At 38.7% G+C, this 15,263-nt stretch overlaps 1 protein-coding gene across 1 annotated transcript in view; it reads left to right on the forward strand.

Moving 5' to 3' along the window:
* The window catches only part of notch1b (notch receptor 1b), a 58,316-nt gene that overhangs the window by 40,163 nt on the left and 2,890 nt on the right, over positions 1 to 15,263 (forward strand). Inside the window, exons 21-33 of the mRNA XM_030143045.1 lie at positions 1,254 to 1,438; positions 2,586 to 2,718; positions 3,978 to 4,235; positions 4,507 to 4,619; positions 5,598 to 6,130; positions 7,201 to 7,635; positions 7,753 to 7,901; positions 11,490 to 11,703; positions 12,016 to 12,106; positions 12,424 to 12,589; positions 14,034 to 14,332; positions 14,514 to 14,661; positions 15,139 to 15,236. Coding sequence (XP_029998905.1) covers positions 1,254 to 1,438; positions 2,586 to 2,718; positions 3,978 to 4,235; positions 4,507 to 4,619; positions 5,598 to 6,130; positions 7,201 to 7,635; positions 7,753 to 7,901; positions 11,490 to 11,703; positions 12,016 to 12,106; positions 12,424 to 12,589; positions 14,034 to 14,332; positions 14,514 to 14,661; positions 15,139 to 15,236 — 2,822 coding nt within the window. The remainder of the gene's footprint in view (positions 1 to 1,253; positions 1,439 to 2,585; positions 2,719 to 3,977; positions 4,236 to 4,506; positions 4,620 to 5,597; positions 6,131 to 7,200; positions 7,636 to 7,752; positions 7,902 to 11,489; positions 11,704 to 12,015; positions 12,107 to 12,423; positions 12,590 to 14,033; positions 14,333 to 14,513; positions 14,662 to 15,138; positions 15,237 to 15,263) is intronic.

A 15,263-nucleotide genomic window follows, 5' to 3' on the forward strand; every position in this document is an offset into this window, starting at 1 on the left:
CTCAACGCTTTTCAAAAATGGATGTGTATTATAAGTGAGTGAATACCCACGTCCCATCTCCTTCCCTCTGGGCTTCAGGGTATAGAACAGATCGTTTTTCAGACACATGGCGATGTTGCCAGAGAGAGCTGTGTGGGACCTCAGGCCTATATGATGACTTTGATCTGAGTGTTTTAATGAATTAAAAGCAATAGGTTCTATATGCTTGTAAATTCGATGGGTTTATATTTTGTGTACAATTGTTTGTTTGTTTGCGCATTTGGCAGACGCTTTTTTCCAAAGCGACTTACAGGGGAAAACCAATTAAATCACTCAATCAATCAAATTTTATTTATATGGCACCAGATCACAAAAAAAGTTATCTCTTGACATTTTATATATAGAGTTGGTCAAAACCAGACTCTAAGTCAATTTACAGAAACCCAACAGAATCCAATTGCTAATATATGTGTATATTTTTAGTGCTTCTTCACTGTTTCTATAGACACAGGTCTCTTCTATAAAGTGAAGCCTGTTGTCCTGCTGCATTCACTTGGCCATTGTGTTTGCCTTGAAGAAAGTCTGTGATAGAAAGCTCACACATAAATGATTTTTGCACGAGTTTGTCACCATTGTTCAGTTTTATTAGGACCTCAGCTGTAGTTGATACTGGATGAGATGCATTTCCTTCTTAAGTTGTTTTGTGATCCTGTATGTTCATAATGTTCAGTTCACACCTACTGTCATTGAATCCCAGTATTTTATAAGCTCAAATCATTTTTATTTGGTCAGATCAACACACATATAAACAGTGGGGTGATCATTCATTGGCTGTTGCTGCACCAAAACTGTGGAACTTGTTGCCTCCTGACTTGCAAGTCCTCACTGACCTGCCCCTTTTCAAGTCCAGGTTAAAGACCCACCTGTTTAAACTGGCTTTTAACCCTTAGCACTGAGACACTATTAGGTTTGAATCTGTGCTCTCTTTTATCAATGTATGTAGTGTCCTTTTTTTTTATGCATATTTATGGGGCTTGATTAACCTGTTTTTTTTAATGTTATAATTTAATCATGCTTTTAGATGTAAAGCACTTTGGGCTTCGTTATGTTGTTGTAAAGTGCTATATAAATAAATTTTGATTTGATTTGATATATTATGTAAAACCTCAGCATGAGAGTTGAAAAAATTCAGTGAATTAGTTCGTTGCTGATGATGTTTACAGTACATAATCAAAAGCAACACTAAGGCAAAGTGTCTCTCCTTCTGTTCCCAGGGGTTGATGTCGCTCATCTGTGTCGTAACTCTGGTCAGTGTCTGGATGCAGGGAACGTCCACTACTGCCACTGCCAGGTCGGATACACTGGCAGCTACTGTGAGGAGCAGGTGGATGAATGTAATCCAAACCCCTGCCAAAACGGAGCGACCTGTACTGACTTCCTGGGGGGATACACTTGCAAGGTAACAACCGTAAAGAAATAAAGGTTTTTTTTGTGTGTTTGTCAGAACATATGAAGCAAGGTTATTATCGTGAACGAAAACTAACGAAATGACGAAAACTAGAATTGTAAAAACATTTTCGTTAACTGAAATAAATAAAAACTATAATTAAAAGAAAAAAACGATAACTAACTGAAACTGTATTGTGTGTTTACAAAGCTAACTATAACGTATAAAACTTATGGACAAAATTCCTTTCGTTTTCGTCTTTGTCAGTGTCGGATTGATATGAAATCGATTTATTTTCCTCAACCAGTTTTAGCTGCATGCACCATATGATACTTAACGGTCCATCACTTGTGGTCACTTGTGGTTTCCAGTCATCTTCTGGTCCCCACTCTACCTGGAAACATGGAGACTAAATTTGGGAGGAAGCAGCAGAGTCCTGTATGAGATTTATTTGAATTCGACGGCAAAGAAGATTAAAGATATAAAGAAACTAAAACTAAACTAAAACTAAGCATTTAGAAAATAACGAGAAGTAATGAAAACTAGCAAATCTGCTCTAAAAACAAATTAAAACAAACTGAATTAGAGAAAAAAAAAAAAAAAGTCAAAACTAAATAAAACTAAACTATAATGAAAAATCCAAAACTATTATAACCTTGAAACTAAGTCATATTTTAAGTGGCTTGTGCACAGGTTAGATTATCTTTGTTATAATTAATAGTACATTTTAACATTAAAACATGTTTTCCTGTTGATTCTTAATAGTTAATTTAATAATTCAATTGCGAAAGGAGGCTTAAATGCCAATCTATTTACAGTTGTGATTATCCTACCGTACAATCTATGCTTTATATATTAAAAATCTCTGTGGATGAGTTTGAACGTGTAGATGAGTGAGGATTTGTGTGTAGTGTATAAGGTTTACTTTTACTTCCAACATCACCAGGCTCCCCTAATGAAGAGGCTTGTTTATAAATAGAAGGCGAACAGATTGGTTATGTTAATCTCCTCTGGAATAAAGGATCTGCTGGCCTTGGCAGGACGGAGGCCAGAAAATAGCCAAGTAAACAAAAAACATCTCTGTTTCATGTCAGACATTGATTAAACTTTTCCCTCCTCGTCTCCCTCCATCTTCTTCTTTTTCTCCTCTTCCTCTCAGTGCATGCCAGGCTATGTGGGGACCAACTGCTCTGATGAGATCAATGAATGTTTCTCCCAGCCATGCCAGAACGGGGGCACCTGCATTGACCTGATCAATACCTACAAATGCTCCTGTCCCCGGGGAACCCAAGGTCAGCGGACCTCACGCACACACACTCCTCCACACTGGTTTACCTCTCCATCGTCTTCCTCCTCGTCTCCACGCTTCATTAATTAGGGCTTAACAGCACCCAGGGCATGTCTGAAGACTCCTCCTCTCATCTTGCCTCAGTCACATCCACCACTTGTCAGTTACGCTATTGATTTCTCCCTCCCTGACATGAGGGAAATATGCGTTGTAGGACAGCCAGAAGGAAGGAGAGATGAGGGATACTTAAAAAGATAAAATATTCTGAGAAAATTCTAAAATGTCTGTGGCTTTGATCCATGCAAAACATTGCTTATCATCGTTGTTTCTGTTTTTCACTGAAAATATTCATATCTGTATCTGAAGTTCATTCAATTTTTGTCTCTTTTGCCACATATTGTAACTATAATCACTGCAGTTTAATCCATAAAGACCCAAACATCCACTGGCGATGAAAATTATCTAGTCATGTAAAATGTGTAATACTGTTGATCCACTAATCCTATCAATATGTGTAAATAATTGGTTAAAAATGCAGTTTGTCATCTTTTCATGGTCATCAGATATGACCCATTTGGACATTCAGAGACTCCATAGTGAACGTGGAAACACCATTATTTTCCACAACACTGATTCACCAGTAAAACTCATGGAGTTTGACAAATGACAGTGGATGGACACACTTGGTTTCATGTTCAGTTAATGATAGATTTGACTGGAAAAAGTTGCTTTTTCTTTAGTTTTGTCTATTCCTGATATTATAACCCTCAATTTTGTTCTGAGCGTTAATGAACTTTTACATGATCAATGAATTAAATATAGGAACAAAACAGATTTTTACTGAAAAAAAAAACAAAATACAGAGGATAATATTACAATAAATGGTAATAAATCACTTAAGAAAGGTTCAATATAGAGAAAAACTCATTTTGGGAATGGCCACAAAAGTAGCACTGGGTCTTTATGAGTTAAACAGTTCAACAATGCGTCTAGTAACAGAAATTTTAAAGTTGTATTTTTTATTGTTTGTGTAGTTTGAAAGAATACAACCAAAATATTCATCATGGATCAGTTTCAGTGGAGGCAAAGCGATAACCTTAATAGATAAATTCATTGACTATTAGAGCTGCAACTCAATTAATTGATTATTTTATTTAGTCTGTAAAATGTGAATTGTCAATTAGAGATGATGTCCACAAATTATTGATGGCCCACAACCCATAAATATCAAATCCTAAAGTTACTGTTTCTTACCTCTGTTAGGTGTGCACTGTGAGATCAACATCGATGACTGCAATCCGTTCACCGATCCGGTCACCAAAGAGCCCAAGTGTTTCAATAAAGGCAAATGCGTGGATCGAGTTGGAGGCTACCACTGCATCTGTCCTCTAGGATATGTAGGGGAACGCTGCGAGGGAGACGTCAACGAGTGCCTGTCCAACCCCTGTGACCCGCGAGGAACACACAGCTGCATCCAGCTCACCAACAACTACCGCTGCGAGTGTCGCACTGGATACACAGGTAAACATTCTGTCCAGAGAGGGATCTATGCATCTGTCTGTTTACGAACAGGTGTAAGAAGCATGGAGAGAATTATGTTCTGCGCTTCATGATCACTTTTTCTAATATTTTCTAAACCTGAGCATGAAGGGAAATTGTTCTTTTGCATCTCTGAAGGATATTGTTTTATTGACCCTGATGTGATGGGTATCCAGTAGCTATGTCCTCACAGTTATAAATTTCATGATACCAGATTAATCTTGTGACTTTTTCATGTTTGCCCTGTCATCAGGCCAGAGATGTGAGACAGTGTTTGATGGATGTAAAGGCAAACCCTGTCGTAATGGAGGGACCTGTGCTGTAGCCAGTAACACCCCACATGGCTTCATCTGCAAGTGTCCTCCTGTGAGTACAGCCCCACCCACATCAGAGTTTAGATGTTTAGTATGGTGGATTTTGATAATATCTTAGCATCTAGTAGGATGTTAGTAGTATATTAAAGGTGGGGTACGAGATCTTAAGAAAACGGTTCGAGCAAGCTACATTTTGAAAATACTCAGTTCAAAAGTCCAAACCCCTTTCTTCAGACATCCCCCTGAAGCCTCCAGAGTACTGGCACACGCAATGCTTGTTCCCAAGGGTTCTCGAGCTCTGCACAGCAACAATTCACCAGCTGAGGCTCCAGCTTCATCCCCAGCTCCATCCCCGTACAGTCCCAACTCAGGCTCCGACGCTGGCTACAGCCTCAGCCCCAGCTCCGTCCCCGGCTGAGGCTCCGGCTCGCGGATCCATACATACCTCATTCAGTCTCCTCCGACACCCCCGCTCTTACAGAACAGCCCCAGTTCAGACCTATGTGACTAACGTTACATTTACTACTGATTTATGTTAGTGACAAAACAGTTTGCCGATGAACTTTCCATCCTAATATAGCTAATATAGCCAAGCTCAGGCTTCGCTTCCTGTACAAGCGCTTCAAGCCTCTGAGAACGCACGATTCATGCACGAAGAGGGGTATGCGTGGGGGGGGGGGGGCGAATGGCAGTTGAGTTTGATAGACATATCACTGTTCAATCATTTCGAGTGGGCGCTCAAAATGATTGGATGGTGTTTTTTCAGTCCACAGGTGACTAATTTTTTTTATTTTTGTGTTAGAGCATTTAATAATTAGTTGTAATCGGGGTGTGATGGGGATTTTAAGCAATATTTTAAAAAATGCTTCAGGAAAACATCTCAGACCCCACCTTTAATATCTAGTATCTTGCTTAGTATGATTTTTATTTAGTCCTAGTTTTTTTATTTTATTTAGCTTTAGTTTTAGCACACAAAAAGATTTGTTTTTATTTTGAGGTATTGACTTGTCCTCTTCTTCTTATCAAACAGGGCTTCACTGGCTCTACATGTGAATATGACGCTCAGGCCTGTGGCACTCTCCACTGCCACAATGGAGGTACCTGCATCTCTGGTCCCAAGAGTCCAAAGTGTCTCTGCACTCCATCATTCACTGGGCCCACATGTCAGGTGCCCACCAACAGCCCGTGTACTTCAAACCCCTGCTATAACGGTGGCACATGCGAATACACCACTGAGGCGCCATACTACCACTGCGTCTGCCCAGCTAACTTTAATGGCCTTCGATGCCACATCCTGGCATCACCAGAGGTGGAGGTCGAGTGTGGGATCCCACAGTGTAAAGCAGAGCTTAAGCATAACAAGTTCTGCGATGTGCTCTGCAACAACCACGCATGCGGCTGGGACAATGGGGACTGCTCACTCAACTCCAATCCATGGAAGAACTGCTCATCTTCACTGCAGTGCTGGCGCTACTTTAATAATGGAAAGTGTGATTCACAGTGTGACAACGCCGGATGCCTCTATGACGGCTTCGACTGCCTGAACCTGGAGGGGCAGTGCAAGTAAGTCTAATAGATACAATATGAACAAAACTGGACAAATAGTGTGAATAAATGGCCCACGTATTCTTCATCATTCAGGCAAGTCTTTCTTGTGATGTTGTAACATCAGTGAAAACACTGTCTCAGATTTTCTCACTAACAGTTAACATCAAGACCCATGAGCATTTAGAACAGATTCAGTTGTATCTTGAAATTTTCTTGACTCAAGTAATTTGAGCAACAACACAAATGTTTAACATGGATACTAGGATTTAGATTGCTTATTTATTTATTTGGTTGTTTTTTGTTTTTTTGTTTTTTTTTTAACAATATTTGTATTAACTTTTTTTGTTTTGTTCTTTGGTTTCTGCAATGCAAAATGGAATGAATTTCAAGTCAGAAAAAAAACTTTGTGGCTGGGAAACTATTTTTTGTCCTTGAAAGCAAAATTATTTTGTTACTGTAAGTTTTTGGGGTTTTTTTTTCATAAAATTAAGAAAAGTATTTTCATTTTAATGAACAATGTGACAATATCTTAATCTTATTAAGATATTACAGCTATTATTGAACTATATCCAAATATAAGCTAAGCAATGGTTTGGATCATATCTCAGATTTAAAAAGAAAAAATGTACTTAATTGAACTCTGGAGGAAAAATAAGCCCTTCAGGATACAAGGAAGAAAACGTAAAATGCTTTTCTTTATGTCACCAGCTTATAAAAAAAAACCCCCAAAAAAACATGTTTTTACCCCAAATCAAGGGCCTTAGTTTAAGACTTAGAGCACTTGGATAATTTCTCATTTTCAGAATATCTGTCTTTACTGTCGCTTTAGTTATATCTAGTTATATTTAAGAGATTGAATCATCTTTCTTTGTTTTAGCATTGTAAAAACTAAGAGCTACTCATTTTGTTGTCCTGTTTGGAACTTAGATTATATAACCATAAAAGGGCATTTAGGTTTGTGTTTGTGTGTCTGCATTGTATTTGTCAATATCTCAAGCTGATTCCAGACTTTATAACTGCACACAGTAAGTCTTTATAAAACCCTCCAAATGGCTACAACTCTAAATTCTTATCTTTTTCCTCAGCCCTCTATATGACCAGTACTGCAAGGACCACTACGCAGATGGCCACTGTGATCAGGGCTGCAACAATGCAGAGTGCGAGTGGGACGGCTTGGATTGTGCTGACAATATGCCCGAGAAGCTTGCCATGGGCCAGTTGGTCATAGTTGTCCTCATCACACCTGATCAGCTCCTCAACAACTCATTCGGCTTCCTGCGTGAGCTGAGCCGTGTCCTGCGCACCAACGTGATATTCAGGAAAGATGCTAAGGGGGTAACGATGGTTTACCCCTACTATGGCAACGACCACGAGCTCAAGAAGTACAACGTCAAGCGCTCAGTCGACACATGGTCAGAGGTTCCTGGTAAAGTGCTGAATGTAGTCAAGAGGAATTTGTATGATATGGCAACAAGGAGCAAGCGAACCAGAAGGGAGCTCGATCATTTACAGATTAAAGGGTGAGCAAGAATATTGTAAAATCTGTACTTCGCTCAGTTTTCTGAATGTGTTATCTTGTAGGTTCATTTAATAGTCGCCGATTTATCATTCATTTTCAACGTGTTTTCTGTTTTTAGCTCAATCGTCCACTTGGAGGTGGACAACCGTCAGTGCTTCCAGCAGTCCACAGAGTGTTTCCAGAGCACCAACGAGGCTGCAGCCTTCCTCGGAGCCTTGAAATCCAGTGACACACTGGACGTCCCCTACACCATTGAAGCTGTTTTCAGTGAGTACATCTCAAGCTAGTGTGAATTAATTAAAGAAAAAAAAAGGATTTATATTGCCCATAAAGTTTCAAGTTGTTCCGTGTTATTGTACTTTTAGTAGCGAGCATTCCTAGAAGAAATCTTTTTTATTTTAATCTTTATTTAATCAGGTAGTTTCACTGCAATTAGAATCACCCCAAGTTAGGCTTAAGAACAAGAAAACCTCACAAGAAAACAAGCAGCATGAAAGAAAAAAAACTAAAAAAAAAAAAAAACAGTTACAAGAATCATAAAAACATTAGATAGTAAAAGAGCTCCAAGACAGGTTTGTTTTTTACATTCATGTACAACACATACCAGGTTCTCTGATTCAGTAATTTGTAACTCTTCATTTATGCAGCTATGCAGTCAGTGCTGAAGACAAATTAGTTAAATACATGATTACATTACAAAATAAGTGTAAATGTAATCAGTCTCAAAAAATATGTTATTACATTACAGTTACTTATCAAAATGTTGGAGATTGCTAAAGTAGTTACAGCTGAATAGAGTGTTCCTGTAAAAAAGCTTTATAAAAATAGGCGAAGAAGGCCTTTCTGTGCTGAAAATGAATCAAATCAGAAAAGGGCTGGAACACTATTGTAGAGTGCTTAACCTTCCTCTGGTGTTAGGGTCGCCACTGACCCATTTTAGGTTTTAAATGCATAAATGAACCACATAAAATTTGTTTATTGCATCAAGGCTTTTTGACTTTGTCAGGAACCTCTATTTTAACAAAATAATACAAACTTTTTTTTTTCACCAAATTATGAAATGCTCTGGTTGAAAGTATGACCTTTGTGCTGTTAGGGTCGGTTTTGACCCAGTTATAAAAATAAGATTATAAAGCAATAATTAGAGTCAAAACTGAAATCATAAGTGCACTGTCAGCCAACACACTGACAGCCAGCTCCTCTCCCAATCATGTGAATTTTTGGGGATTCTCATTTTGCCTTGTTATCCAGTATACCTGCACAAAAACAAAACAAGCTACGGCAGGCCTGTCCAGACATGTGAGGTCAATTCAGTTTAGAGCTGGTGACTTGCAAAGAGCACATGGAGGGGTATACTGACAAAAAAAAAGGCCCAGAGGCCCATACCAAAAATATTAAAACCAATATTTTCATGGATAAGGAAGCCTAACAAGATAACCAAGAGATGAGAAACAAACTGGATGATAGATAATAGTTTTTAGTGTATTTTACAGCTGATTTAAGACATGGGTCAAAACTGACCTGTTAACATAAGAGATGGTAACAGAAAGCTAACACAAGACAAAGGTCAATGAAATGTATGTTTTTAAGACTTTCAAGAGAATCTAGAGCTGAAACATATCAGTTTCTTTATGCTGCTACATAATATTAAAACACATTGTAGACTAAATTGTGAGTACTGATATGTTCATAATTTTTGGGACAGCACCCTTTGCATCATACTCACACTCACAGTTTAGAGCAGGAAATGCCATTCCTTTTGTCAGAGTAAAACGTTAAGTTACATTACTTATGTAACTCACGGTCTGTAAACTCATTTTAAAAGCAACCTTCACAGCACTGTTTACATTAAACATGGATGCTTTAACCATAAAGGCCCAAACAGCAACTGGCAACCAAAACCATCTACTGATCTAAACTGTTTAATACCAACTGATCCACTAATCGTATCAATAAGTTGAAATAATTGGTGTAAAATACAGTTTGTCATCTTTTCATGGTCATCAGATATGACCCATTTGGATGTTCAGAGGCTCTGTAGTTACTGTGGAAACCCCATCATCTTCTACAACATTGATTCACCAGTAAAACCCATGGAGTTGGATCAATGACAGTGGATGTAGATGCTTATTTTTGTGTTCACATGTTTATATCTTTGCTTAAAAAGTCACATTTTTTCCAGTTTTCTTTGTTTTTAACAATAATCCTCAACTTTAATCTTAGCTTTTATGAACATCTATATGATCAGGAAATTAAATACAGGAAAATACATGATTTGCACTGAAAAAGCACAAAATACAAAGGATAATATTATAATAAATGATGATAAATCATTTAAGAAAGGTTAAATATAGAGAAAAATTTATTTGGGAACTTGGGTTAAGCAGACTACAGTCCTCCCAAATCAACAAACTAACAAATACTGAATTTTAGAATAAAACTGTGTATCTGTGAATCATTTTTAAAGATAAATGACTTCAAGGAGAAATAGGTTTGGAGAGAACAAAACAAAATAAAAATTGCTTCAGTATTGTGTTGTTGGTTTTGGGTATTTTCATTAATATTTCTAATAGCAAAAGCATTAAAATCACCAACTTTACACCTCAATAGTGACTTTACGGTAGATTTGATTTTCTCTTACACAAACTAAAAGTGTGGAAAACTGTTTGTTGTTTATATGATGCAGATTAAATGTGATTTGTAGAAAAAAGGCTAAAACATGGAAAGCCGGTGTTATGATCTGTACTGGCCTTGATCATGTGTCCATGTATGAAGTACACTCAACTGAATGAAACACGTGCTTCTCCCCACACACACACACACACACACACACACACTCGAATCGGTAGTATCCGCCGCACCCCTCGGTCGGGTCCTAACCCTTGTGCTCTTTGATTGTGTATTTGTTATGCAGCGGCGAACAAATGCAATTGTGAATCTCATGGCCTAAACAATCAATCCTTCCCTCTGTGTGTAAATCCACTGGCTTCAGGCTCCAAAATGGTTAATTGCTGCAAATCAACTCATCCAGCCCCCCTCCCCTACCCATACAATATAACTCTGTCTCTGTCTGTCTTCCTCTCAGACATATGCTCATATACGTCCACAGACACACACACACACACACACACACACACATATACACACACATACACACACTTCATCCCATAGTGTGAGGGGCTGCTGCAACCTTCACCTCACTGAATGTAATACCAGGACTTAATGCATCTCTAAGGGTTTAGGTTGGGGGAGTTTATCATTTCAAAATCGTTAGTGGAAAAAAAGAGAAGGGGAAAAATTGATCGGGAGTGTGCTAGAAGTTGGGAGTCTTTGTTATCTCGAAAATCCTAATAAATCCTTCGTCTTTACAGCTTAAAGCGCGTGCAGTAATTTGAAGTTCATTAATCCCCCTCCTTTTTTTCTCTTAAAGAAGAAATGGTAAAGTTGTCTCTTGGCACCCTGGGTTGAAAAGGGAGAGAGGAGGTGGTGGTGTTCTTTTTCCCCTTTTTTCTTTTTTTTTTTTTTTTTATCACACCCCATCCTTTTTTTCCCTTTTTTGATGAAAAGTGGTTAGCAATTCTGATTATTACTGAATAGATAGTAGAAGCTAGCTTTGCAACCGCTGAAGCTCCTCAGTCAGTTTCTGGTGCTCGCTGCCGCTTGTGGACAAAACTGGTCTTTTTTGGGAGTGGGAACTGCTGGGTTACGAAGAAGAAAAGCCGGACTAGCTTTGCTCGTACACTCAGGCTGATCCTGGGTGTCCCGGTCCCAGTCTACCCCCCCTTTTTTTTTTTTTGGACAGTCCTCGTTTTGCTTCTCGGTCCGTCATGACCAGACTGTCCCTTTTCCTACCAGGTGGCGTGGACCCACAGCCGTCGCAGGACCTGTACCCGATCTACCTGGTCCTGGGCGGTTTCGGGATACTGGCCTTCCTCGGGGTGGGAGTGGTGGCTGCCCGAAAGCGCCGCCATGAGCACGGGCGCCTGTGGCTCCCCGAGGGCTTCAAGACCACAGAGACTAGCAAGAAGAAGAGACGTGAGCCTGTCGGAGAGGATTCAGTGGGATTAAAGTAAGTTTTATTCACCAGCCGTGCTTTGCGTTGATGGGTACCTGGTTCATTACGGGTCAGGTGAAGGGCTAGTTCTGAAGGACAAAATGGGTGACGGTTTAAGTTTGGGACAGGGGGTTTTTCCTGGATCATTAATGATAATGATATTGTAGGTTTAGGTGAGCATTAATTGACTCATTGGGGCAAAGGGGTGGGGTATGGATATAATCAATGCTTTTGTTTTTCAGTATTCCTGCACCATTTAGAGTGAGCGGCTCAGAAGAGATGGACGCAGTGGAGAATATTTACCCGCTTTTCTGTTTTTGATCACAGGCCACTGAAAAACACCTCAGATATATCACTCATGGATGACACCCAGAATGACTGGGGAGAAGATGAGCCTTCAGATGCAAAACGCTTCAGGGTAAGAAAACTGAAATATGACATTACCAAGGAGTTTTTTGAAGATTTTTTTTTAACTTTCTTAAAATTTTTCAAGAAATACTTCTTATTCAGCAATACATAAAAATTGTTTACCAGTATACCAATGTGGGATTTTGTATCGCACATGGGTAATTTATTTATTTTCACATTTTTACTTTTTTTTTTTTTTTTTTACTGTTTTACAAAGATTTTGTTTAAAAGCATGCATACATAAATATATAATATAATAAACAAGTATTAGAATTGATCTTGCAAAACTGTATGCTTCATTTCTGTTTTTTGCTGTTCCTCTTTTAGCATTTTGACGAACAGGCTATACTCGAAACAGACGACCAGACGGACCACCGTCAGTGGACCCAGCAGCACCTGGATGCAGCTGATCTCCGCATCCCCTCCATCGCTCCAACACCCCCTCAGGGCGAGATTGAAAATGACTGCATGGATGTCAACGTCCGCGGACCAGGTGGGGGAACATTTACCAACCTGTGTGGAATATCTTAAGGACTTAGGTCAAGGGAATGTGGACAAATGTCAGGGTGATATCAACATAACACATTTTGATTTTAAGTCAGATAAATTGGTTTTCTGAATAATCAGTAATACAGAATTTAGGAATAATGAATAATTGAATAGTTTTATCTGACAGCTAAAATTGTGCATGAAAATGTAAACAGACTAATTTTGCAAAAAGCAGTTTCTCCATGTCCAAGTTCTACAATACTCTCTCACTCTCTCTCTCTCTCTACATATATATATATATATATATATATATATATATATATATATATATATATATATATATATATATATATATATATATATATTAATTTATTTATTTATTAATATTGGATAATTTTTTTCTTTCTCATGAGATCTCTGAAAATCCTCTGTATATAAACCTCTGCAGAAGAACAAAAATGTAAAAACTCTTTTAAAATTCATAGCTGACAGAATTTGCTTAGCATCTCCATCATTTCTGTTAAAAGGTTACAGGTAAATGTGAAATTCATTGAAGGGGTCAAATGTAAAATGTTAAGAACAAGTCATCTGGCAGATTGGCTTTGTAGATGTACATTTCTACTGGTGCATCTTTTTAATGCCTTTTCTAAAAACATTTCTTCTGTGTATTTTTGTCTCTGGTTTCGTCTGAATTTATTCATGCCTTTTTTCCTAGTGAACCTTTGACATTTAGTGTGTGCATGTGTGCATTTGTTCGTGCATGTAGGAGTTGCTAAAGCCCCACATCCTCAGGGTAAAGGATCTTCTTCAAAGCAGCCGGCTGGAAGCCAGGCGCCTGGGGGAAAACACTGATTCCTGATCAGATTAATCATTTGACCAGTAATACGCCTCTGTTTTTTTTGTGCCACATTACCAAAACCAGTGAAGGCATCCAAGTGCAAAAACACTGGTTTGTAGCAAGTGGCAAATTCCCCATAGAAAAGCAATGAAAAATCAAAGTAATGGGGTTAAAAACTTGAGAGCACAGTTTTTTTTCCCTGTCACGGATCGATGCATTTGAATCGACCAAATCTGTGAGATCTGGGGCTTGCTATCCTTTTGAAGAGGAGAAAACCTATCCAAGTCAACTGACTGAGCTGCCTCTCACAGTTAGATATTAATTCTTCGTTTTTGGAGCAGCCTAGCTTTAGCGAGCCCCGGCCTCTATCCCCCCAGCTTCAGTTTCCTTCTGAAGCTCCTCCTGTGCCGAGGCCTTATCAGAATCCATTATCGAAAGGAGAGAGCTGTGATGATTGAACCCAGGCAAAAGTGTCAAATCCACATTCGATTTGTTTGTTGCTTTGTTCTGATCTGCCTTCTGCTTTGAAGTACAGGCTCCTGTCTTTTTGTTGCACTAACGGGGCTTGTGCTGTGCTGACCATGCAGTCTATCGTTTCCTCCCTTTCCAGATGGATACACACCCCTGATGATTGCATCCTGCAGTGGGGGAGGTTTGGAAACAGGCAACAGTGAGGAAGAGGAAGATGCCTCTGCCAATGTGATCAATGACTTTATCTACCAGGGTGCTAACCTTCATAACCAGACAGACCGTACGGGTGAAACAGCTCTTCACCTGGCTGCGCGCTACGCTCGTTCTGACGCTGCCAAACGTCTCCTGGAGGCCAGTGCAGATGCCAACATACAGGACAACATGGGCAGGACACCTCTGCATGCTGCTGTGGCAGCTGACGCTCAAGGAGTATTCCAGGTTGGTTACAAATAACATGATTATTTAATTAGGATTAGCATTTTTTTTTTGTTATAGGTGTTTCTTATAAATAAATTAATCTGTAATGAATAGTAATTTCATTGCATATATTGTATTGAATATGTAGGGTTTACTTCGTCATGAGTAAAAGAGGTGACATGGTATTGTTATTTCTTTGTAGATTTTGATAAGAAATCGTGCCACAGACCTGGATGCCCGTATGCATGATGGCACCACACCTCTGATCTTGGCTGCCAGGCTGGCAGTGGAGGGCATGGTGGAAGAGCTCATTAACTGTCATGCTGATGTCAATGCTATCGACGACTTTGGTAAAGTTTTTACAGCAATTAATGAATGAAAAATTTACATTACTTTATTATATTTGTATTAGTTTTCATCTTTATTTAGTCTTTGCATTTTAATTTTGGTTTAGCCTTATTGGTCTTATTTTGAGGAAATTGACTCACTTTCGCTTCTAGCAATAATTTTACTTTTTTGCATTTTTGAACAGAAAAAGAAAGAAATAATTTACAAAATCATTGCTTATTAAAGGTGCCATATTTTACAAAAGCAATTAATTTTTGTACACTATGAGCAATATATCTATAGAAATCACAATGCAAACCCCAGGAGGAAAACAATGTTTTTACCTGTGGTTCTATTTCAGTTTTTGTTGCATTGTTCATTGTCATTTTTATTTGTTTTTCATGTTTTTGTTTTTATTTTTATTTTAGTCAACTAAATGTTTTTTTTTTTCACTCTCAGCTTGCCTTACCCTGCTAACAGCACTGTTTTTCTCTCTGCAGGTAAATCAGCCTTACACTGGGCTGCGGCTGTAAACAATATTGAGGCTGCCATCGTGCTACTTAAGAACGGTGCCAATAAGGATATGCAAAACAACAAGGTATAAAAAGAATCCTTCTCCTCCACT

The sequence above is a fragment of the Sphaeramia orbicularis genome, chromosome 9 (genome assembly GCF_902148855.1).
Source record: "Sphaeramia orbicularis chromosome 9, fSphaOr1.1, whole genome shotgun sequence".
Taxonomy (NCBI): Eukaryota; Metazoa; Chordata; class Actinopteri; order Kurtiformes; family Apogonidae; genus Sphaeramia; species Sphaeramia orbicularis.